Source organism: Camponotus vicinus, unplaced genomic scaffold (assembly GCF_025532165.1).
Source record: "Camponotus vicinus isolate PSW18456_S1 unplaced genomic scaffold, iyCamVici1.0 SCAF_3, whole genome shotgun sequence".
Taxonomy (NCBI): Eukaryota; Metazoa; Arthropoda; class Insecta; order Hymenoptera; family Formicidae; genus Camponotus; species Camponotus vicinus.
This window is the reverse complement of record NW_028141967.1, coordinates 18,609,531-18,636,756: the sequence shown is the minus strand read 5'-3', so window position 1 is coordinate 18,636,756 and position 27,226 is coordinate 18,609,531. Positions and strand designations below refer to the sequence as shown.

Below are 27,226 nucleotides of genomic sequence, written 5' to 3'. Positions count from 1 at the left end.
GCTGCTAATATCGCGAGAGTCGAATGTAACGAATAAATACCTTGAATTCCTGACGATATTTTTCATTCGATAAAAATTCACGTGGTATCTCAAGTACGATAAATGAACATGTAAAGCAACTTTGTTAATGTTCTTTACGATATTCATTGAATGAAGATCTCTTGTCGCGGTAATGGCCGGACATGTCGCGCGTTTTTGTTGCGATCTCAAAACTTATAATATCACAATGAAATTAATTCGTTTAAAAATTCCGGGAAATAAAGAGCATCAACGACGCGATGCTTGTGACATTTAAATTTTTATCTGACTTCACGCTCCAATTAAAGAGACCATTGAAAAGCGCAGTTATTACATCGCTGCGATTCACAGTTTCTAAATAACGACCGGTTTTATCAACTTTTTTAACTTTGGTGCAACAGTCTGGCGATTCTTTGCCGATGGAGAACAAAAGTCTAATAATTCTCTGAATATAATAAGAGATGAAGATGTGGACGTTAGGAAATAAAGGGGATAAACGGTTTGCACACGTTACGAGTTGCAGTGTTAGCAATATCAGCTCGAAGCGAAGAAATTTCAAAAAGAGAAAAGAAAGTCCGCCTTGACGACGGAACAATGGGATAATGGAGAACGTGTGCTAACTTCGTGAATGCTTCAGTAATAACATTCTTAAGGAAAGACAACGAATTAAGAAGAGACAAGAGGAGTATGTCAGAGGAATATGTCAGAATAAAAAATAATACTCGCTATTCATCGAATATTTGCAAAATTGCAGAAAATAAAAAAATGCACAACCGACCCGTAACATTCGCGATTACACAAACTACAATGTTGTACGATATTTTGAAGAATATGCGCTGATCTACATTTTTCAAGAAAATAATGTTACTAAAGAAAAAAAAATCTTTTTGTCTATAAATTCACTTCGAACAACCCTCAAAAAACCATATATAACAGACGCGATATTATTATTCCATCTGCGTTTGTTCTTACAAAAATTTCCGACAAAGCACGAATGCATTGAGAGGAGAGAGATGGAAGAAATTCAAGAAATCCATCTAGAGGATTTACAGGATGATGCGCGGTGGCTTGTTCAAATATTCCTCCGATGTATCTGATATGCGTCTGTGATACGATTTCCTTCTCGCGCGCAGATGTATGCGAGGGATAGATCCATCGCATGATTCATGCAGCTCATGTGTGGCATGTAGCTTTCCAACAAGCGCGACCGCTATTTGGCAGGTTTTTCTATTGACAATAGGGAGACAAAAGAATGGCTCCTGTCACAAGCTCCATCTTGAAATCCAATTTCGATCTTTGGATCGTCGTGCGCGTTCGACTCTATTTTCGCTTTAAAGCGACCGTCTCTAGCGCTTCATTTTGGTATGCGCATATTTCCACTCTCGATTTTTGCCGACATTCCTTCGACTGTCGTATGAAATTTTTGCACCTCGTGTTATTTAGATTGCACAGATTGTCTCCATCTTAATTCAACTTCATTAAATCTAGACGATGTAATTAAAAGTTTTCTTTATTCCAAGAGTTAGTTCATCGCTTGTTATATTCAATATTGCCTCAACATGGGCGAAAATCTTATATCATGATTACTTACAGCAATTTCCAATTATGTGTGATTACTTGTAGTCAACAATCTTTACCTTTTCCAAAGTAAACAAAGAGACGATCGATTAAGTGTACTTTATGACTTCGAGTATTCCAAAGGTTGAAAGAAGAAGCAGCTGCGCGCGATATCTGCGAACGAAAAGTACAGTCGCTGTCGCCAATAAATATCTAACATTTTCCAATATGAGCCGCATAGTCGATAGCAAGGAAGCAATCGGAGAGGATAACAGCGAATCGAAGTAATTTCAAGTTATTTGAATGGAAAAATTATGTTATCGTTGCATTATTTTTGCTACTTCATGTTCGGATTTCGTACGCAACGAGAAAACAATCGACATTCGATAGTGACAACGATATCCTAAAGTTGAACGTGAAACAATAATGAACAAAGTGCTGTGCAATTTTATTTTTACTCAAGAAAGAAAATAGATTCTGATTTAATTAAATATTTTTTTTGGTTGACAACCGATGATAGAATTTTATAAAAACATTTTCTCTCTATCGGAGTAAGATATTTTATTAATTATTAAAAGTTAGTCAAGTTTTTGAAGTTTGAAAATTATACACAATTATTGAGACACGTGAAAAGATAATGATATCCGCTGCAATTTGACGCGACGCGCGCGCATTAATGTTTTCGCTAATGAGCGATTGTATGACGCTGAGATTCGTTAATATTCGGTTGCTCATTTGTGTATTTTCTTGAAATATAATAGCGCGTCTTTGTGTCAAAGAGACGCGCTTTTTGCGCGCCATACCTTTTTTTTCATCTTCACGGATTTAATACAGCGGATATTCCTTTCAAGATTTCTATACTGACACTGCAATTGCTGTTTAAAAGCGGAAACGAATGATAATCCTTCAAGATCTGGAAATAATATTTTCTGATGAGTTCAGCAGAAATATAAATAAATAAATAACACGAATAAATGATGTAATAAAAGGAATATGCATTTTCCGTTCGTATTTTATAGCGAATCGATAATAGCGGTCGAGCTGTGCGATTGTGGGAAGAACGCAATATTTTTGAAAAATTGTCCAAAATTATTTGCCGCGACGTGCTTTGGCAATGAACGTTTGTTCGTTGAATGGCGTATTGTGTGTGTGAATGACGCTCAATTCTTCTCGCGTGAAAGTCGCGACAGAGGCGTGAAAGAGCACAGCTGTTTGCCGTGTCACGCTAATGCTCGCGGTAGGTAGAATCAGATAAAAACCAGTTAATCCATCTTGTGTCGCGCTCGTGTTGCTTACAAGCGTTAAATTACAAGATTTACGACAGCATCACGGGAGCATTAGTTGCGATAAGTTACTTAAATCGGCGGTTAAAATTTTTGCTGATTCAGCTTTCATCTAGATGAGGCTGAGAGAGCTGCGTAATTACAGAAATAGGCAGCTCTATTATTATATATCATAAAAAGTTTCGCTTCTCTTATCGTACGATATACATCTTACTCAATTATACTGATGCAATATCGTGAATAAAAATTGCTTCGATTCTGAAAGTTATTCTACGCATTAAACTATAAGTATCGATTGATATGTTTCCTTTTAATTTCCTTTAAATAAATTTTTCATTAAAAGTTTTAGAATGATCATTTTTCTATCTTCTTTTCTGATAAATTCGCGATATATTATTTCTGAACGGAAATTTAATCGAAAAGCTCCGTCTCGTAGCTTTTCAATATATTACACGTGCCGCTAATTAAATCTCTTTGCATTACATTCAATATTATTTTAATAATTTCTGTATATTTCTGTAAATTTTGCTTCAAATATTTACGCCGAAAAAAATTACGTTTTACATTCATCAACTAAATTCGTCGTCAAAAGGACTGCTGCAGTTATGAAATCATAATTTAGCGTAATTTATAATTTTGATAATTCTATATATGTAATCTGTATTTGCGAATGCACTTGAAGCGGATTTATCAACATACCAGGGTACTTACATGAAATGTCGCTAATTAACTGTTGCAAAATATTATATAGAATTCTGTTTTCAGGTTACAAGCACTTGTAACATTGCTAATTGAAATAGGTAATGAATCGCGAATAAAACGAGCAACTTTTTCGAACTTTTACGTTAACGCAAGTCGCATTATGTAAAAGACTTTAAACGTCGGAATTTTAAGGACGGTTGCCGTTATTCATTAGATTTTTTTTTAATCAACGAGAGTAATTCGTTTGACGCTTTAAGTGAATTTCAAGGATGGTTTCTCTTTTATTCATTAGGTTTTTTTAAGTCGATGAGAGCAATTTGGGAGAGCGTTATACGTTTCCGTGTCTAAATTCACATAAATTTTCCTCTCAAAAGATGAGAACAACTGTAAAAATAACTGTAAAAATAGTAATTGTTGATGTACTCACCTTTGCGAAGTCAATTTTCAGTGTACAGCAGCCGGAGTATATGTCTGCCCCATGTAGCGTCTCTTTTGCTCTGGTTGCTGATTCCACTGAGTCAAACGTGATTATCAGAAAGATTAGTTAAGGATATATATGACAAATTGTACAAAAAAATAAAGGTCCTTCACAAACATAAAATTTAGTGTACATATATTATAATTGCTATATTTTTTATAGAATACGTGTATTTATGTGATATATAATTCAACTTAAAATTATTACGTCTTATTTAATAAATGCTCGGACGTATAGTTTAAGTATCAGTATAGCATTTGTGTATAAAAGTAAAAATTAAAGATGCGATAAATATCACTAAAAATTGCTCATCATACGAATCAAATTGTGTGAATTTTCATGAAAAGTTTTATGGGGAACATGCAAAAATGTAGCATTCTGACAACACGAAAATTTCACAAAGTTCGCTATAGTGTCACAATGTTATTTTCCTGCAAAGTGGCCGTCACGCACTATAAACCAGCGATAAAATCCGGCGTGACGTTAAGTTCTAACGAATTTATGGTCACGCGGAACGCGGCTCGACTATTATTCGGATCATAATAATCCGGGATATATTCCGCCAGGTGGATTTACTGAAAATACGATGCGCTTCTCTCGGCAGTAAAGCTCGAAGCGCGTTGAACGAGTTCGCGAACAGAGTATGGAAAGAGTTCGTAGCGAAAAAGTCGAATCACCGTCAACCCGAATCCCCCTTATAAATCTTCATTACGTCGTAATAGCTGAGCATGTCTTGACAAAGTTTCCTCGGTCTGGGAAAGCGTGTCAGACGGAGACTTGATCCCGCGGGCTTTGAGTTCGCCGAGCTCGATGTAAGAGGTGACCCTTGACTCGCATACTTACCGCGCAGTTGCGTTCAAAGTTATCCATGCCACGTGTAAATCAAATTCGCGAGAAACGCAGCGGTTTGCTCGTGTAAACCACTTCCCGATAATGTTGCTCGTGTGTACCGTCGAATTCAAAAATCAAGTTTCTTACGTATTTTAAATGGATTTTTTGACGCAAATATTTGCAGAAATTTCAATGCAATATTTTGCTGATAAATATATAAATTTGAATCGAATGTTTGGAATAAAATTCCTAGTAAAATATATGGACGAAAAGGTCCATTCTCAATTTTTAAGAAATTAAAAAATTCTCTCTCCGGAAAACTGAGAAGATTCAAGAGATAATAAATTTTAATATTTTCAATTTTATGCTTTAAAGAAAAATGTTGATATATAACTTTTATTTTACTTAAAAAAATATTTAGAATTTATGAAGATATATATATTGTTAGAAAGAAGCAATTTTTTATATTACTCTTTCTTTCACTTTATGGAATAAATAAAAATCCAATTAGTACTCTTATTTAGAAATTTCGTTTCGCCAAAAAGTTTACAATTTTGTTAATTCATTCTATACGAACACGCAGTATCCGCATCGTAAAATAATACTACATTCTACAAACAAGACATTAGTGGTACACTATCTTTCCTAGTGATTTATTGTGGCGCGGCAACGCGAACACCGCTGAATTTAAAGTGTTAATTTACACAATTGAAATTTACACACGTACCTTCTGAGAAGCATTAGCACAAACCAACCTGAAATCGAAGGCGAAACAACCAACAGAAAACAAAAATACGGTAAAAATAAAATGTATTGCAAAGGATATTCAACCATGGCCTGTACACCATTTTTCTTGAAGATTACGATGCGCTGTACCTGCCCGCTGGGCGCGCTGATCGTGTGCAACACTTCCTGCAACAGAAAAGAGGAATGCATTTGAAGAGATGCACATTTAGATATTTTAAGACGATATTTCCGCGCTTTGTTGACTTAGGTGATGGTGCATTTCTCGGCAAGTCTTTGGAAAACATTTGGAAATTAAGATGTGTGAAAATTAATTTTCGTCTGAACATATCTCGGCTTTCAAATAAAATGATTAAGAAAAACGATCGCGTATGCATTCGTCAATTTATGAGAATAAATATGGAATATTTTATCAACATTTTCTGAAAAATAAAGGAAAGTTAACAAAATTTATTCACATTCAGGATCATTTTCCGATATAATGATCACTTAGGATACATTTTATTTCAAGTTTTATCAACTTGGAGCCACTTAATTAAATTTTTTTATTTTCTTCTATATATCATGTTATTAATTATCATGCAAATAAAGATGGAAACGATCAATGCGCGATTTTTACTCTAAAATCCTAGAATTAACTGTTTATTATTTAAAAACTGTATGTTGATGTTTCAGTTGGAACAATTCTCATTCTTCTTAATCCGTCATTGAAACCTGTCATTAAGAGGAGTGGCGATATTTCTGAAGCACCTCGTACTTCCGTTAACCTATTTCTAGTACATGATCGATGCATCGTCGTATATCATGTGCTGCAAATCGAATGAAGTTTACACGGTGCGTTCTCCAGAGTATCCCACGACATGCACGACGTATGCAAGGTGTTCGATATAAGTTTGACCGTTTTCTCGCGCGAGCGCGATATTTGTAGCAGAGCCGAACGAGAAGTTTATGTAGCGTGGATAACTTGCGAATTAAAAGTTTAGGGAATTCAGCAAGACAGGTCGCAAACTACGTTTGAACTCATTTACGAATATCGCCCCGACTAAAAAAAATGCATCGGACACGCTACATAAACTTTTGTCTTTCGACAAAAAAAGTCAGTATTACCGTAACTGTTTTTCCATTTAGCAAGAGCACATGCACACAACACACATATACACGTAAAATATTATCGTGTTGCTGCAATTCTTTAGTCTCTAATATATAATACAATTTTATTTATTCTTAGGAAATTTAAGGTTCATATAAAAATAAATTATAAATTATAAAAATAATCATGAAAATATTACAGGAATTTGCGAAAGTAATTATACACAGCCATATTGTAGATGCATCTGAGAGACGAATATTTTTACTTGAGAATTAGGTTAATTAGACATTGTAACAGAGAATAAGTTAAAGAGAAAGAGAGAGAGAGAGAGAGAAGAAACAGAGTTGCATATATCCGACTAGCACTGATTTACATTGTAATTAGCACTCTCTAATTCAATCCTTAATCTATAATGTTTTGTGAAAGTAACAAGGAGATATTTGAAGATCTTAGCAGTCTGTTGGACGTCAACGAGACGTTAATTCTATGATAAATCGCGACAATTATTCATAGCAAAGTTAAACAATAATACTTAATCTGTTTGTAACTGAATTAATCTTTCCTTGATAATTTCTCGAACTAAAATGCGCACTAGATGAGCAACTTAGAGTAGCAGTACACGATAATTAATAGAAAACGGTTAAGTCATTTTTCAGCCATAAACCATGATATCTAACAAAGCTCCGACGACACGATCAAAGAAGGTGTGTTAAACATGGCGTAAATGTGTGGATGAATCGCGATATCTTTTAGTTCAAAATAGTCGATAATTGAGAACATTTAGCAGCAAACGCGTGTTTATCTGTCGAGATGCCAACCGAGGAAATCTCGAATTTGCACGGCACGAGCGTCGACACGACGTGGCTCGTCGCCAAAGTAGCTTCCCTGTGAATTCCCCGCCCAACAACATCTTTCGCGCGGCTAGACGAAAACATGCAACTAGTGAGTCGCATCTAGTGAGTCACGCCGTTTATCCGAGAAAAATACAGTCGCGTCGTGACACTTAAGTGCAGTTTCAGCGCGCGAGACAGACCGACGTATATTATCTCATGTTCGCGATTAATCATGCAATGAAACGAAAGAGCCGAGCGAGATTGCCGAGCGAATACACAATCTCCTCTTATAAATAGTTGCTTTGTTTAAATATAATGCACTGCATTTAATTGCGCAATTAAGACAGTGACTAATATTCTGCGCAGTCTTATTTTAATTATTTAATTATTTATTTATTTTTGCAATTCTGCCAAAAAACCAATATATTTTTTTTATCTTTATAAAACTTAACTGAATGTTATATAAAATGTAATATAAAATGTAATATACATGTAATATAAAATATTATATAAAAATATTATATAGTAGTATTATATCGTCGATAACGATGAATCGAATGTTTGTGCAAGTGATCAAACTACTATTTACTAGGCTACGCAATCATTAAATAGGAGCAGAGAAATTTGATTTTTTTTCAAACAATTCGAACAGCGTGATATTTGTCAAGCTGTACGAAAGGTGGAACGGTGGACGCGATAATTAAATTGTTTCCGGAGTTAATAAAAAAAAATAAAAAAAACCGCGAGGCACGCTTGATTATGTAAAACCATCGTATTCGGCGAACGGTCCAGTAAATTTTTATGCGCCGCTCGCCGCCACATCCAGCGCCATGCGTCATGTAATATGTATGATCCGTTGCATTTCAGATTGGCTTATGAATAGGAGCGAGCATTCGCTCGCATCGTCGCCCGCGTTTTCGGAAATTGCGCGCGCGCGACCGACAACACACTCGAATTTAATTGTTCATAGTGTTATACGGGTTGTCCGGGTCGAGGGCTCCTTTTTGTGCCGCAACGTGCGAGATACGACACGAGAAGGAGAGATCTTTCGGGGGCGGTATAAATTCAGAAGCGGACGCTTCCGCAACAAGCACAAAGCCGCCGTTTGCACGAAGGTGATAGGATGAGCTCGTTCGCTCGCACGACGGAATCGCGATAAGAAAAGCACGTAATCCTTTGTCCCGCGAAGATGCATTCGCCGGAGCGAAGCGCATCAAAGAACTGCGCGTAGGTACAATGTGATTTACTAAACCAGCTTATCTGTCGCGTTTTCGCAACGGGAGAATGTCGGACCATAAAGGAGGACCTTTTTAACATCGCCGAAATCGATATCTGGAATGACGGAAATAATTGAAATCTTTAAATTATGAAAGAAAAACTTTAATGAGAAAAAATTTTAAACTGAACCGAAAATTTTAAAAAACTGATCATGTATCAACGATAATAGAAATCTTGAAAAAAGAGAAAATAATAATTGAGATAATACGTAATGTGGATTATGTATAAAAATATTTTATAAAAATAATTATAATAATATTTAATTAAAACTAATTTAACTAATAATAATATTTTATAAAAATATTTTTAACTGATAATATAATAATAATTTAACTAATAATAATATTTTATAAAAATAACAGCATTTGCAAATAATAATTAAATAATTAAATAATTAAATAATTAATTAATTAATTAAAAATATTTCTAACTAATATAATATAATAATAATATTTTATAAAAATATTTCATAAAAATAACACAGCTTGCATTTGCAGAGCAATAAAATGCAGGCAACTATTACTTGTCTGGAGATGTACAGAGTCTCAGGTTCCCCATATTCTCGAGTTGGATAACAGTGTAGTCTGTCGGCAGGACGGCTAAGGGGTTTAATCCTCGTTCTTGAACGGGTCAGGCACTAATAATAGATCTGCCTCGTCAGAGGGCATCAATCAGCATGTCTCGTGCGCGCGGGCGAGAAGCGTATCGTATTGTCTCTCATCGGTATTTCCGTGTACCTCCGAAAGTGTTAATACGACTAATCCATCGTCGTTTATAAAACACGATCGGCTCGGAAAAGCGAGCTGGTGATTTATGGCGACGGCGGTGGCGTCCGCGACGATGTTTCTCTAGCGAGGAAATATTTCCGCCTCTTTCCGGGTTGTTGATAAATATTCTCCCAGCCTTCTCCGGCTTTCTCTCTCTCTTCTCCTCGATACCAGATGGTTCTGGGCATAATGGTCGCTTTGTACCGGTACGAAACCACCTCAAAGCCCAAGATCCGCCGACCGGGAAAGACAGAAATGCTGTAGAATGTCGCGTATTAATTAGACAGGACGCCAGACAGACGTGCATTTTGCGAATAATGAGATAAGCCGCGAAAATAGAGAAGTCGTCGCAAAATGTAACGCATAGGTTGCGATGAAAATGACAAGCGCATAGAAATGAGTGACGGTAAATTTATTCCTAAAAAATTCGACTGTATAAAGAGAGGAGTTTTAGAATGTAAAATAATCCGAGTCAACTTTACGCGGGTGAATTTTTGGGGGAAGACTCACACATTTCTTTAGACCCGCATGCAAACGACAGTCTTTGTGGAAAGATCCTTCTCTCCTCGGGAATCGAGGGAGACGTCGCTCGCGAAAGTGTCGAGGAGAAGAACCTTCGCGTCGGATTAAAGGATTGCACTGCAATAAGCGATCTTTCGCCGATGGGGGAGATAAGGAGGACCGAATTTACGGACGGTACTTCTAATCTCGCGCCAATCCCATTCGTACGAGACTACAAGGCGTGTGAAAAAGTGATGAAGCGCCCGCAATTACGACATCAATTTGCCCAGCACCAGAGTAGAAGACAGGGCGCCGGGGATGCACCTGGAAACTGGAGTATTTCCCACGAGTGCAATGCACCGACATATACTCCACATCGGGGTATATTCTATATACGCGCGGGTCTAATAAGCGTGACTCTTGCAAAGTGACAAATACGACAAACGAATTAAAAGGGCGACAAAAATATATTAAAAATATATATAATTATATTCATATCTTTTTATCCAAATATGAATTTACCAAAATGAAGATCGAGTATAAATATACATTTCCTACTATTTTTATTAAATAATTTTTAATTATGAAAAATGAAATCTTTTTTGGTATTTTGTAGATAAGATTTACTTCATATTGTGTATGTTGTAAAAGATTTAATTGTGTAATAATATGTATAATAGAAAATGCGCAACTTTGGGCTGTTAAAGACAGTTAAATTATTGACAATGTTACGTATATTCTCAAATTCTGACACACACGTAAACTTGACTCTCAACTCTTGATTTCGATCTTAACTCTAATCTCCAAACTCCAAGTTCTTAACTCGCAAACTCTCATCTAGTAGCTCACATCTCTCGAGTTTGAACTGTAAACTCTCAATTCGTAATACGGTTATTTCACACGAATATTAATGATAAATAAACCCATTAAATACTACGCTTCTGTCAGTATGGAACAATAAATTTATCGACAAACTCGTGTTATTTCTGTCGAAAATGATAGATAAGACAATTTTGCGAAAAATATTTTGCGTTTTAACTATCAACTTTATCGCCTTGTGTAATTGTTTTTATCACATAAATGATTCATTGAAAAAAGCAATAAAGAGCACATATCGTAAACTGTTATCTCGTACTTAAAAATACTGAAAGGTCAAAATGTTTAAATACGTGATTAAAAGTTTATCATTCCATCAAAAATGATATTGAATGAACATTGAACATATAATATTATTTTATTAAAATAACCTAACGCCCTGTAAAACTTAATGCTTAAGTCAATTTACGATCGATTTTTAATATCGTAGCGCAATGCTTATCAGCACGAAGCAGTTGCTAAAAAGTTAATGGAACATCGATAAACACATATATACATGTATCGATTTTTAGATTATATTATTATTATGACTCAAATAAATATTAAAATATAACATAAGAAGTCTTAAATTAAATTCGAAGTAATTTTGTTTTACGGATAATTAAAGTTGTAGAAAATTTATTTTTTAATAAGTGAATCTATTTTTAATAAATCTAGTGTAATCAAATCTAAAATAAAAATTAATAAATCTAAAATAAAATCTAGTTTAATAAATCTAGTTTAATAAATCTAAAATAAAAATTCACTAATTTAATACATCGACGTAAGCTAAAGAAGGATTCGATTTCTCGCTACGAAATTCTAGAGTGGGCGAGCAATCGCCAGCGAAAAAGGTCTCAATTTTGCTGCCAATTTCTCAAGGGAAATTCGTTGGACGCGTCAGATAATGCGGGCATCACTTGGAGAGGACGATTCCAGAAATGCGAGATACCGTTTCACACGCATTATTCTCTCAGATGCGAGTTATACTGCGTGCTGCAGCGCGGAACGCGTTGCACTCGAGCAAAGAAAAAAATGAGAGAAAAACGGTTACGAGGAAAAGATAAATGGGTCGTACGAGAAAAGGAGAGAAGTCTCGGCGAAGAAAAGTGGCGGAAAACCCAAAAGACGTCGATTCATTTTTTCGGTCTTAGCGGAATCTAGCCTCATAACTGACCTATCATGCGCCGTTTCCTCTTGTTCTCGTATCTCTCACGAATATGAATACCACCGATTCATGGGGGAATTTGCATAGTCGTAGTTTTACAGTTAATGTGATGGTTTCACGTAAGATATTTTTATACGATATTGCTTTATTTTATAAGATATTGCATATAAATGTTGTTACGCGTTTATTATCTTGAGAAAACTAAGCAGAGAAAACTAAAGCAGAAAAAAATAAAAATAAATTATTTAAACATTATAAAAAGAGATATACATGTAATATATTTATGAATATAAAATATTTTATTTCAAAAGAGTTCGACAAAATATTTTCTTTATAAGCAACACAAAAATCAAATCATTTACTGGATATTAATAACACTATAAATTATAAATACTGGATATTAATAACGCTATAAATTATAAATACAATATATATTTTACATGTTTAAAATATTTCTTTATCAATTATTTTTGCCTGTAATAATAATAATTTAATATTGATTAAAATGTACGATAAGGAAAACCCGGGATCAATTTTCATTCGAGGGGCTGGAGTCGAGATAAAAATCAGCGTTTTCTGCCTGAAAAGATATTTCATTTTATCATCCAGCGTTTCCATCATCCAGCATTTCATGTTATCATTACAGATAACATAAACATTTATGTAGCTTCATCTTGTTCAAGGCAACTGGGGTGCGAGAAAATTCGAGGCACGCAAGCGACGGGATTAAAATGCTTACCGACCCCTGCGTACGAGTTCAATTCCGCAGATTCCTGTTGCTCCCTGAAGGCTCCGTCCTTAGTATTCTACCGAACACCGAACATCGAACCGTAATCACCAGTTTTGCTAACATACATGTAGAGGGACGATTAAGGTCAACGCTCATTCACGACTTTTGGCCGTAAGCTTCCGAATCACAAGGCTCTCTCAATGGACTTATGTCGAATGTTGGAGTATTTCGTTCAATGGTTATTCAGTTTTGGATTGTTAGAGGTATTACATTGTTGCATACACATCGAACATCGGTCTTATGTCTATGATCCCCGGATAATACTGGGAAATTGAAGGCAGAGTCATGTTAATACCGTTTGATACATTGCTCGATATTACTTGCCGAAAAGCGATACAATATTTCCCCCGATCGAGATTTCATCGCTTGTCATCTTTCCCTAATTTTCGAAGTTTGATATAAAATATTATGGAAACTAAATCTTAACTATTTAATTTTCTGTTAAAGTACTTACCTTAGTTACCCTAATTAAGTAACCTACATAAAGTTACTTATGCAAAGTTAAAACAACTGTAAGTATTTTACATTTTCTCAATTTTCTTTTGCAAAGAGATTTTGATTCTCTTGAGATTTCATTTCAATAAAACCCAACCTTAAAATTTAAAAATTCAAGTTTGAAAATATTAATGTAATATATGATGATTTGAAATATAAGTAAATATTAGAAGATAAATATTAGGAAGTATCTATTTCGTAAGGACGTTTTACAAAAATTAAACTTTCAAAATCCGACATTTCATATATCCAACGATTTAATATTTGAAGAAGGAAATAGCTAGGGCTTAAGATATTGGATACTTGTAAATCGAAAGATTGCGATATTAAATCGTGGATAAATCATATGGATCGTAAAGAACTTGAAGAATAAAATAAAATCTTTTCGTTATATTAAAATATTTGCAATTAAAATTCTGTTCACGAATAAATTAAACTGTTTTGTATATTTAAAAATCAGTCTAATATTCAGAAATATTTTTATAATTTATATGTGTACATCATAACATATAGTCTTCCCTGATTTCAACATAATATGCTTTGCATTTTTCCAAAATAAGAAAGATGTTATGCATAACGGAATCTTGTAACAATTCTGAATATTGAGTGTAACAACTACAAAGCGAGGAAAGTTCAAAGAGAACCAAGTACCTGGCGACCTTTGTAAAGTAATGTACTCGAGAGTCGAAAGTCAAATCCGTCGCTCTTGTTAATAATCATATTTCACAGATATAAAGCCCAAGTATTTGGTAATTAGGCCATTTCGAGGGAGACATTTTCTGACGACATCATCGTGCATACGTGAAAAGATTATTTCGTGTCGTATCAAGCGGGAAGAGAATACGAAAAAGTTTCCAACCAGCGGCACGTGATACGGGTCAGAAAGAAGTCAAGGAGCCGAGGCTCTAGAGTGATGTAGGTCCGTGCTATACAAGGAGAACTCTGCTTTGTATTTCCCAAGAGAGATCCGCGAGAGACCGTTTTTCCGGCATTACGTTATTTTGCGCACTTCTAAAAGCCGGCCATACGCGTGCATTTTTGAGAGAACTACCTACTTGACATATATATAATAAAGAATTTATTTCGCAGAACAATGCAAATTCAAATAGGAACAAGACACGCAGACTTTGATAAAAGAATTTCGCAAAAATTAATGACAGTCTTATTATATATTTTTGTTATATAATAACAGAATATATAATTAAGAATTTATTATAGTAGAATTTATTATAATAATTTATTATAAATTTCTCGATATTTTATAATATTTTGTATTATAATAATACATGATGTTCTCAATCGACAATATCAAAGTTTGGAGAGAAAGAATCATATCATAAATAAATCTTCCATTTTTTCATTTCATTGATTGAAGAACAAAACCGAGCTGGATATACGACTTTTTATCGAAATACGGTAAATAATACGGTAAATGTAGGATACTTTGCATACGTTTAGCAATGTATACATGTATATGTGTATGAATAAAAGTAGTTTTCAATACTAGTGTGGACTCTATTTGTTGGGGGAAAAGAAAACAATATCGGTCCCTCACATTATGGGATGGCAGAAATGTGTTACGAGAAAAAAAAAGCATCCCAACCGTCATTATCCCTCAAGAGAGGGTAACACAATGCTATCGAATAACTGGTATCGATGTATCCAACGGTAATGCCATGCCGTACCATTGCCGGATGAGGAGGCGCACAGGCTCTTATCTGAAGAGCAGTTATGTTTTCGGAGTAATATCGGTTGCACGCCTTATCGCGAGCGGAAGTCGTACAAAGGTAACTCAACCTCTAAAGTAGCGTCTAAATGTGAGCTACTCTCGTAATCCTATTAAGGTCATTGCGAGATACTAGGTGCTTTCCATTTACATCAAAACTCAGATAAATCTCACTTCTGTCTTTTTTTAACATGAATGTCGAAGAAAGACAGAAATGAGATTTATCTGAGTTTTGATGTAAATGGAAAGCACCTAATGTCGCCGAATTTAGGAGTATATTGTTATCATTTTCGAGCCAATTAGGTCAGTTAAATTAGAAGAGATTTAAAATATGCAGATTTTCGCGAAATGATGAGTAATGTACATCAGAACAGATAGAGAGAAGGAGACTGGAGAGAGAGAGAGAGAGAGAAGGAGATACACATTCCATTTTGCATTCGAGTTTCTAAACTGAATTCCGCTCGGATCCTAATTCATCGTGTCACGCAAATTAATAGCCTGCTAACGAGATAGTTAATGGCCTGAGAAATTCAAGAAGTTATCGCAGATAACTGCACGGAAGCTGCGTTGCTATCCAACAAGCGGTAACTACAGATGATTGACTCACCCAGCATTTCCATTAATTTGACGATACTAAAAATTCATAATTAACAAATAGTGAATATTTCATTTTAAAAACGATAAATTTGAATCGTGAAAACTTGCCTACATTTCGACTATAAAAATCAGAAGTCTCGTTAGAGGGGAAAAAAAATGTGAAAATGAAAAATTCTACAAAAAGATTTTACAGATTAAATTTCATTGTTATCTAAATGTTTTTATTTTTGAGTTAAAAATACCACACGAAGAATTTATCATCGTTATACATATATGTTTGGTAAATTGATATTCTTACAAACGTAGCTTTTTTTCACACATGGCATTAATGAAATATTTCTCTCTTTTTTTATTTTTTTTTTTTAATTAAAACTATTGATCTTCCACCCACATAAGAAATATAAAGCAACGTAATAAATGTAACGCGCAATATTTCGATCGATGCGCATCAGCAACTTCCTCTTTGCAACTTCGAGAAGTTAACGGTGTAGCAGGGGAATACGTAGTTAACGACTGCGCGAAATTACGTACATCGGTATCCGCGCGTTGGGTGTTTGGCGAATGCGAGATTGTTGCTCAACAAGTAGCAACTGGCCGATTATAATCGCTCGTTGTAAAGCAGGCTGCAAAGCCCCTAAAGCGGCGATATACTCTAGCCTTCTCTTGGTGCAACGGATACTTCGCGTAGTGGAAACTGCAACCTGGCGGATTTAACGGCAGCCGAGATGGCGGTTAAGCACGTAGGTATATCCTTTTCGCGCTCTCCGTCTATCTATCTCTCTATCTCTCTCTCTCTCTGCTATCTTACTTTCTCTATGATTTTCCGAAAATCCGGATTTCAAACTGCCTAATCCTTCAGCGCTCTGTTGTAAAGCGCTTACATCTACCGCGCCGCCAGTTATCGATCGACGAGTGTCATCGATATTCGATATCCGACCTATGTTGTTCCGTTTAATCGTGAAACCGCTTACTCTACTTTCACATATGCATTTTGAATGCATGGATTTATCCGCTCGAAAGTCATGCAGAAATACGAAATTTTTGAAATTTGTGTACCACAAATTTTGAAATTTTAATATATAAATTTTAAAAGAGAGAAAAAGAGAGAGAATGTATTAGATTAATCCTTGGAATTGTAAATTTATGTAAAACACACATACACATATATATATATGTATCAAATTGCAATTTTTACATTTAAAAAAATGCATGTGATTACACACATATATACGTCAACTTTTGCAATATTGATTTATCTTTACATTTTATATTTTAACGTGAGCGAAAACCGGGATTATTATTCATACTTTTACGAATTGGGTTAAGCGAGATTTAAAAATTGAATTAAATGTTGAACTATGCAAAATTTAACACTAAAGGCTTTTTTCGTGTGTCGAAATTATCCTTAGAGTCCAAATATGTTATTTTTATTCTCATAATACAAGCGGCAGCACGGAATATACTAAATTCATGAAAATTCAGACAGTTGCATAAATGTTACTCATTACCTTCAAATGCAAATTTAATCTGTGTGTTGTTAGCTTACATAAAATCTGCATAAATTTTACTCTTATATTTGAAAGCATAATAATATCGCTCGAAGCACATATAATCCTTAAAATATTTCGAGAGTTTTGTTAGAAATTTTCAAGAGATTTGAATCGAGAAAGACTCTATACAAACTTTTAAAGTACTCTCCGAATGATATCGTCAGAAATCCTTCAGAATGTTTATCTCCAACCTATATTCGAAGTTATTGTAAAACTTTGGTGCTATTAAGTTCATCGAAAATTTATAAGAACATAGATCCATTACATCTATCTGCGAGTTTGTATTGCTTATCAAATTTTCAGCCAGATTTTTAGATGTATGAATATTTAAGATAAATAATATTAAAAGTTACAACTGAACGGAAGATATATATACGCTTAATATTTATGTACATACAAATATGTGTGTGTTTATGGGTCGTTGGCCATGCTAGTGAAATTATGAACGAGATAAAGGACCCTTCAACGTAATGGACTCGTAATGTCATCGCCGGAAATAAGAGTCTTATCTACCGTCCTGATATAGAATGACGTATACTATCGACGGCAGAATATGAAATCGCGTTTGTACGAGCTTTGACTACAAGCACAAGAGCGATAAAAGACGAAAAAAAGAAAAGACCGTATCAACTGGTTAAGCTCAAAGTCGTAAAAAACAGGGAAGGTGAGGATGATTATCGTGACGCGATCAAGATATTGAAATACATATATTATATTAAACGTTCTTCTCTGCTTTCTTCTCTTCTTTTTATTTTCTCATTTTAAGATATAAAAGAGATCGTAGTAAAATAAGGGATTTTTTTATTTTATATAATTAGAATATCTAAAAAATATTTTATCTAAAAAATAATCTAAAAAATAAAAAATATCTAAAAAAGAATTTTATTGAGAGAAGAAATATAGCGAACGATATATATATCTGTTGGAATTTCCCAGTTGAATCCAGTTGACAATTGTTTTCCCTAGTTTAGAGCACTAGTTTTGCGAATCAAATTTAGTGCTTCCTGCGTAAAAGCCGCAGGTAAATACAACTCGCTGAAGGCACTCGCTCGCCATATTTACCCTGCGAATTAATTATATGCTGTCCATAAAACCTGGCGGTGGAACCGTGTGAAACATTCATACTTTCGTCAACATCGCCCCAAATCGACGATGCAAGAAGCGCCGCAACAGCTACTCCGCACGAAATATATTCCACATGTAAATTCGGAATATTCACAAACTCGCGAAAAGCATAATTTCGCGAGGAGAAAACCAACACCTTTTTTTCACGCTCGCCGAGGACAAACCGTTCCGGAATGCACTTAAATAAGGTACACGAGGTGCGAATTATGAATGCGCTGCCACAACGTATTACACTCCAACAACTTAATTATGCCGTAACTTATGCTAGTAACTATAAACTGGTGGTTTTCAAACTTCTAAGGTATCGCTTATGAAATACCTTAATACGTGTAAAAAATTACATACACACAAAAAAGTCTCTTAATTGTCACGAATTATTAATTCGTTAATTTATCGCATATTTATTGCATCTTGTGCAATGACATTTTTGCGGGATTGAAAAACTGCATGAATTTAATAAAGCCAGAATGTGTTCCCGCTTTATAAATAATGGAAAAAGGATGTTCATTTTGCATATCCATTTATTAGATTCTGAACGTCAGCCATAGAAGTTCATTTTTTTTCAATTATTAATCGAATTGCAATAGCGATTCGGATATTCTAAAGATACACGTTGCATTTTATTTTGAAATTATATGTCCTTATTTTTTTTGTGAATCTCGCAGCTATCGTGCTTTATGAATATTCCGTGGAGCATATTTCTCGCCGCTGCTAAACCTGGTTTTATTAAAAGATTCTGACAGAAACGAGCGTTTTCAGCAAAAAAGAAAAAAAAATAAATATATACTGTGCTCCGTACTAAAGTTGCAAAAATATTTACGAGTACATTTGCTTCACTGTTTTATATAATAACATTCCTGTTTTGCTCTCGCATTATAACATGGAATATTGCAGGAACTTTTTCGCATTTTATGGAGGAATAGGACTTAATTGCGCTAAAACATTTAAGATCTTCCATAACTTTACTTGCTGTCCTCTATTCGTGACACTTTTTCAAATTAAAAATATGCATGTATTTCGTGTGTGTATATAATATATTTATATACTTGTTTAATTACGGCTTATTTATGGCTGTTTGAAATTGTATTACTAAGTTATGTTGTTACACCAGCAATAATGCATATGCCATAAGCCGCGCATTCCGTATGTACATCACGCAAATGTCATAATCATGAGAGGTGAATTACTAAAGTGCATCCAATGTTACCTCAAAGCTTCGCATCTGCGCGTCTTCTGAATGAGGTTCACGCCGAATGCAGAATCGCAATTGCATAGTGTTGCATGTCTAAACGCCGCTCGCTCAAAGACCTTTAAGTGAGATCCGCTAAGTGTAATAAAGGTGTCGTGTGGCGCGTGGGTGTCTAACATAAGACTTGCGGAAACGACGGATTTCGCCGAAGATTTATGCGAGCGTGAATGCAGTTCGCCGATAGAGAATGCATCAGCGATGGCAACGAGGAAGTTGCGGATAAGAGCAACGAAAGCGCGTGAAGGCTCTTCTGCGATCGTATCTGCATAAAATTGATACGTCGAACAGGTGGGTGGATGCGATGATGGAAGACCGCGTTATCTTTCGCCGTAATATGTTCCAGGAGCAGAATCTATCATGATTCAAAAATTCTACGAAATATCGCAGGAATATTGATGCCGTCGTCAGCCGCGCAAGCTGTTATCTCTCTACCTTATAGTTTTTTTTTATTAAAGTTTTGTGCTATACTAAAATAATATTCCGAAAGAATTCAGATACATGTAGGTATTTTCAAATTCGGTTCATATAAGCTGATATTAATAATTCGTCCATTTAGGTTTTTTTAATCAATTTAAGTTTGAGTCTTCAATACTTCCGATTTTAATCTTACTTCACGATTTGAAAAATGATCATTCTTCCTTTCTCCCTTGAAAATGCTACAAATGATCCTTCGGAACAGACTGCAGAAAAACATTTCAATCATGTTGCTCGGCAATAGAGTTCCTCCGATGTACTTTATCAGTTTCCGATATCGAATATTTCGAGCGTATAAGCACAAATATCAAAAATCCAGCGTTGTTAATCGGTAAAAATGTACTATTCATGTTCGTATTCTTTGACCTTCATCCGAATGAAAATTCTATTGAATGAAAAATGTAGCCACGTAGTCTGTGACTTTTTGTTTGTGATGCGCGTTTGCTAGGCAAACTTTCTGAAACATGCATTAGATCATGGCTAGTGCATATGCGATAAAATTTGAACAACATTGCGCTTGAAATATCCACGAAGGAAACTGCTTTGCTTGGTATTTTTCGCATCACGTATATTACCTTGAAATTGAACTATATTGCAAAGAATCACATACATATGAAAAAGAAATTTGTGCACATGCTTCTTTAACATCCATGAAATTATCTTTATTCACAGTTTCGAAATAAATTGTCGTTATTGTTCGTATTGAAATTCAATTAATAACGTTCACATCTTTTCTTAACCAAATTAATGTTTAAAAAATGCATATGTAATTATAATTAATTATAATTATAATTATAATCAAAGAAACCGCTAAAATATTTTTGACAGCTCAATAATTTATGCAAGTCTTTATGCACTCGCTTTTTTGTTCGCAAAAAAGTGAGGAACACTGAGCGCAGATACTTCCTACTTATTTAGTGCGACATAAATCACGGGAGTAATTCGCACCGGGAGTATAAAATATTCAAGATACGATCACGAGACTCACACACATGTGTCTGCTGCAAGATACTCGGGGCATGTTTTCGAACACATGGTTACGGTTTTCCCTTGTTCCCGGCGCCATGCCGGTATATCAGAAGCTGTCTAATAAACCGACCTTTACGAACACATTACCTGCACGGTGCGTTACTTTGCCATAAAGCCAGGCAGATACCTTTGCCCGTCCAGGATTCGATGTAAATGGAGAAGAATCAGAAATTGCTATTTTATAAAGCATTAAGAGAAAAAAAATTTCGATCTTTTAACAGCCTTACAGAATCGATTTTAATCGATCATAATAAGAAATTTTCTCTCTAGTGTACATATAAGAATAATATATATGGAGTCAACATATCGTTAGTAAAGACGGGAAGGAAAAATTATTGTCCTCACACAAGCAAAGTTATGAGTCTTATCCTGTGGAACACGTTTTCCCGTTAGATGACAGAAAAATGTGTGACTAACCCAGTGAAGTTTTTCTTCTGCGGAAGCACACAGATAACAGACTATATGACCTAGCTTTCAACATATGCAAAAACCTATCTCCCTCGTTTATCACAATTCCAAAATATAGTTTCTGCTTAGATTTACATACCTGGACGCGAAATGCAAGAATGACTCCATTTATTATGCATTAACAAAAAACTTTTTTGCAAAGTAATTGCAAATATCATGAGTGATATTCCAATACGAAAATGCTATTACAATTTTAAAGTAACAGGAGAGAGATAGAAATTTTATATTAATATTAAAAAGATTTTATTATAAATATTAAACAGATTTCATTATAAGATAAAAATTTGAATTACAATTATTAACTGTGTAAATATGTATGATGGCTACATTATTACATTATTACACATAAAAGTAATAATTTCTTGCAATATTTATTTATATGTTAACTATATATCAATATTCTCTCTCTCTCTGAAATATCACATTCGAAATACGGTGGCTGCGTCCTTTCAGCGATATTCTTTAATTGTGATAAAATTGGTTTTGACATGAAATCCGATCCAGTATTATTGGAAATTCGTGTTGATCCACGCGACCCTTAAAGGTCTGAAAGCGAAACGGCGTGCACCACCTACGCGATCAATCTGTATTTGTCGTGGATCGATATCGCACGAAAGCCGCGTATAGGTATGCAACGTCAGGCAGTTGATTAATCGCCCAAATTCAAAGCACAGTTGATATTCCATTCCCTGCGATAACAAACAAATTCCCTTGATATACAACGTGCACGCTGCCTCGGACGTCGAATAATGCATGGCTATCGGTAAAAAGCTTCGCGAGGAGAAAAAGAGCGATTGAAAATGAGAAGACATTAGAGCGAAAATAAAATTAGATTTCTTCAAGCCAAATAGCAGTGAAATTGCGCGTTCACTCTGCACATAAATATAAGATATGAATATTTCTCGTGTAAAAATTATTTATCTTATGTCGAAAATATATTTTTCACACGTGTTTCACTTTACGTCACTTCATATATGTTAAATATAAAAAACGATATTTTAAAAGATATTAAGGGACAATTGAAAAATAATGCTTGTATTTCCTAAACAGTTTATATAATGATTAAATTAATTAAATATAAATGCATTGAAGAATAATAATAAAAGCAAAAAATGGTTTAATTTAATACAGTATGGATTTTAATATGCGCACGCGATTTTCTAATAAATTTTCGTTTCCTCTTCCGTGAAGATTATATATGTTAGACGGAGGATACGGTGGTTCGAGTAGAAATGAGCAAGATTTCGGGAACGGCGACGTAAGGCTAATCGCCAAGAATTAGTATGCACGGCGCGTAGAAGCTAGAATGGGTTTGATGAATATCGCGCGTGTAGAGATTAGTCCGGAGATATAAATCTACAACGTCAGGAATTCATATCTGTTTTTATTAATTGAGATTTAGCATGGTGCGAAACGTGGCGGGCGCTACTTGGTCGCCGCGACACAGAATGCGGAACCACGTGCTCTCGTGCGTGTATTCGATCCCGCGTCTCTACGTTCGTTCACGCGTTTTACTCTTGCGGGCTTTATATATAGATCGGCGCAACGGCAACACCGACTTAGCGTCGCATATGACCAGTATAGCTAATAAACGCGAGACTCAAATTCGCCGCATTCGTTACATTCTTTAATCAAAGTTTCGAGGTAAATTTACTTTGGTTCCATCATGTTTTGCTCAATTAATCATTCTAAAACAAGGCATTTATTAATTAATTTCTTTTCTATTATAATGTATAGAGAAAAATTTTACAGTAAAAAACATGAAAATACATTCTCTTTTGAAATATTTATTGCAAATTGTTGGAATGCAATGATAAGATATTTTTTATTACTATAAAAATTGTAAATTATGCATTTATTTTATTATTAACCTTTTTATGCATCAAGATATTTGAACAATTATATTAAAATATAGATAATATAATTAAATAAAAATATTTTTTCCTATGTTAATATGTTGTATTTTATGATTACAAAAATTATATCCTAATGTTTAGTATTTTCTCCATGTGACATGATACGTCACTTATCTGATTTTTTACAAAAAATTTATTAAATTTAATAATAATCATATCATAAAAGATTTATGAGAGACGGTCATAAGAAATATGAGATCAATTAATTTGCATATAACATATTTCTTACGAGAATATTATTTAAAAGCATTATTGTAAGCTTTCATGTATTGTATTTATATAAAGCTCTTTTTTTCTGACAATACATTCCTTACTTAAAATTTACTTGAAGAAGATAATTGATCTTTTCATAGCATGCATTTTTAGCTTTTTCATATTTCACAATCTGCGAGATACATTGTATACGTGATGTAATTACGAACACAATAGAGCGTCCATGCAACGTGCGCGGATCTTGCAATCTGCTGATACATATGGTTGCATTGCATATATGCATAATAATCGGGGGATAATAACAACCGCCCACGTGTATGACGAACGTGTAACAATAAACAAAAAACCAGCAAAAAACCTCCCATAGTACTTTATTAAACTCTTGATTAGCAATATCATCTTAGTAACGATCGCGTGCAATAGATGTTATATATAATTAAATTAATATAATATAGGAGGATAATAGAGATATTATAATAATTATAGCTCGCTTTCAGTTGACGACTAATGATCTTGCTAATGGCAATTAGAAACGCGCGCGGTGGAAAAAGCTGCGTACAAAGGATATTTTATTAACGTTAATTAATAATCACCTGTTAGTGTCGATAACGATGCATTGCGTAACGAAATTAATTACCGTTATAACTAAATCTACGCGCGATTCTTCATCCATGTTATATTATCTATCTGGATTTCACATATAAATTGAACAAAAAGAAAATTCATAAATGTACAATTTTGCGCGCAATTTATTTTATTAGATCAAATACAAGTATTATATTTTATCTCTCACATATATTTCAATTTAAATGTTCTTCTCCAAACAGACTTTAGATCAAACAAATTTTAATTTAAAAGTTTATTTAATTCGAATAAGTTATTCGAAAATTCCGAATTTATAGAATTATATTAAATAATAAATAATAAATATAAATAATAAATTTAATAAATATATTAAAAGAAGATAGTCAAATTATTAATTAAAATCGACTGAAAATCCAATATAATATAACGTTTTGTTATTATATAGTCTGAAATGTATCAGAAATAATCGTTTCGTGTGATCGATATTAATTTGTCATTTATTTGGGAGACATCGTTTTGAAGATAAATAATTCGGATCGAAGATGCATCGATAGACATTTGCAAATATGAGCTGTTTCTACTATTCGTGATCGTTCATGCATCAATCATATGGCGATAATCCACCGCATTTCGAGTCCAGCAGCAACGCAGGCGTGTAGGTTGCGTGAGAACCGTATATACGAGTCTATAATCCGGCCGATAATATACACGACACAGTAACACGAAGACACGCGATACATGAGTAGCGGCTGGTCGGACCTGTCACAACAGCAACGGCACTTAAATTTCAAACAGTTATACATCTTCCGACGGTATTCGGACAGTCGTCCAACCGTGCACTCACCATTATGTCACCAGATCCGCGGCGGTAGTGTATAAAAAAAAATCAATATTTCGTAGAGGGCGGATACATTGTCTCGTCGAAAGCCACCGGAAAATTCACGGTTGATTCATTGCAGACTCGCATTGTTCGGCAAACAGAATAGTGTTGTAAATATTTGCACTAGATGTGACGAGTCGAGAAATCTCAAAAAAAATGGTATGAGTTATTATTCTACTATTGCACAATGCAATAATCGCGATATCATGACTAAATAAATTATATTTTTTAAATTTTTATAAGATAAAATTGTTAAGATGAAAGTAAAATATATAATAGTATTCTCTACAATTGAAGAAACATATCACTGATAGGAAAATGAATCTTTTAATCGATAAGTAAATTTGATACTTAATATCTAGCAATTAATTCTCTTCAATAACAACCGATTTGATACAACATCAATAATAATTTAATACAATACAACAAAAATTGATACAAATATTGCTTTAAAAAAATATTGCTTTAAAAAATAAATTTTTTTTTTCATTCTATATTGAGTAGCAGAGATTTCGTGTTCCAGAGATTTCGCAATATGTTTTCTTTGGAAAAGCGGAAAATACATCCTTCTGAAATATTTGAAAGTATTTCACGAAATGTCAGAAAGTGTCAGAATTCTAGATTCTACATCCCATTCACGATCTTACAAAATTGAGTTTTGATATGTACCAATTCCATCCAAAAAAATATCCGGTGTACAGATATGAATCTTTGATATATCTCACAATTGTTCATTTCCGAGAAAAATCAAATTTACAATGCTTTTCGTTAAAAAATTTCTCGTTAAAAAAACAAAAAACAAAACAAAAAATAATCTCATCAATTGTATAAAAATAAAATACATTTAAATTCAAATTGCAAGTTAATACTACACATCTGATTAATTTAAAAAATTAATATTTAACTATGTTGATGATAGGAAAATATTCATTTGCTGACATAGTCAAAAGTTTCGAAGTTTATTTTAGCAATATTATTCCATACTGCTATTATATAATTTTTTTCATTTTATATCTCACTTATATTTCATTTTATCTCATAGCATACAGGAAAAAATGAAAAACAAAAATATTTGTAATATAAATTCATATTATTTATATTTGTAATATAAATTATAATTGTGTGCAAATAACCAAATTAAATAGAATATTTCTCATGAGAAATTAATTGAAGATATTAAAAAAACGAAGGAATTAAAAAAAATGTATAGAACGATCAAGCTTTCATGATAAATGCAAAAGCAATTAAAATAAAGCTTCCAACACATTTTCCATGGAATTGCAAATTGTGGAAGATAAAAATACTTATAACCACCTGCGCATCGCGAGAAAAACGTAGGTTTTTCAGCACGGTTTGCAGTTTTTTTTTTCTCAGAAAGAAGGGATGAAACGCCGCGTCGTAAATAAAAGTTATCGCGATATATCATGCAGCGACGTGGCGAGATAGTGGGTGGATAGGCCGGCGCAACTCCTGGATTTATGACGAATCTTACGGGCTGTTCGCTAAGAAGAAACGCTGTTGTTGGCAGGGAATAGGATATGATGCCTCCGGCCACCGCAAACGAAAGATACTGGACGCGAAAATGAGAACAGTGAACGAACGAGAAGAAGGGCTAGATTTTATCGATTATCGACTGTAGCTGGAAAAAAAGAGCAGCTTTGATGGATTCAAACACAGCCTACCACTTTCGTCCGTTCTCCACTCGAACCACACCCCATCGTTGAGCACTTTGCGAGAGTGGTTAAAACGACGAAAACACTCTTTCTGCCCTTCTCCTCGGTTAAGAATAGCTATATGAATGATCGATTCAAAGAAAAATAGATTCGAATCTATTTGAGTTTTTTTCCGTCAATCATGAATTAGAAACATTACCCAAATGTAGAGAAAATTTGACGCGCATTGTTAAACAGTATTGCGATAATTATTCAAAATTCAATAATTATTCCGCAAGTTCTTTTGCACGAAAAATTGTTCGACTTGTTTTTTAATATAAAATAATATAAAATTTTAGAAATCTATTATAT

At 34.1% G+C, this 27,226-nt stretch overlaps 1 protein-coding gene across 3 annotated transcripts in view; it reads right to left on the bottom strand.

The window, feature by feature from the left end:
• Positions 1 to 27,226, bottom strand: part of Sm (heterogeneous nuclear ribonucleoprotein L) — a 152,359-nt gene that overhangs the window by 91,205 nt on the left and 33,928 nt on the right. For all 3 annotated transcript variants that reach the window (XM_083094638.1, XM_083094636.1, XM_083094637.1), the window contains exons 4-5: positions 5,696 to 5,781; positions 3,988 to 4,084 (exon numbers count right to left, since the gene is read on the bottom strand). In XM_083094638.1, coding sequence (XP_082950764.1) covers positions 3,988 to 4,084; positions 5,696 to 5,781 — 183 coding nt within the window. The remainder of the gene's footprint in view (positions 1 to 3,987; positions 4,085 to 5,695; positions 5,782 to 27,226) is intronic.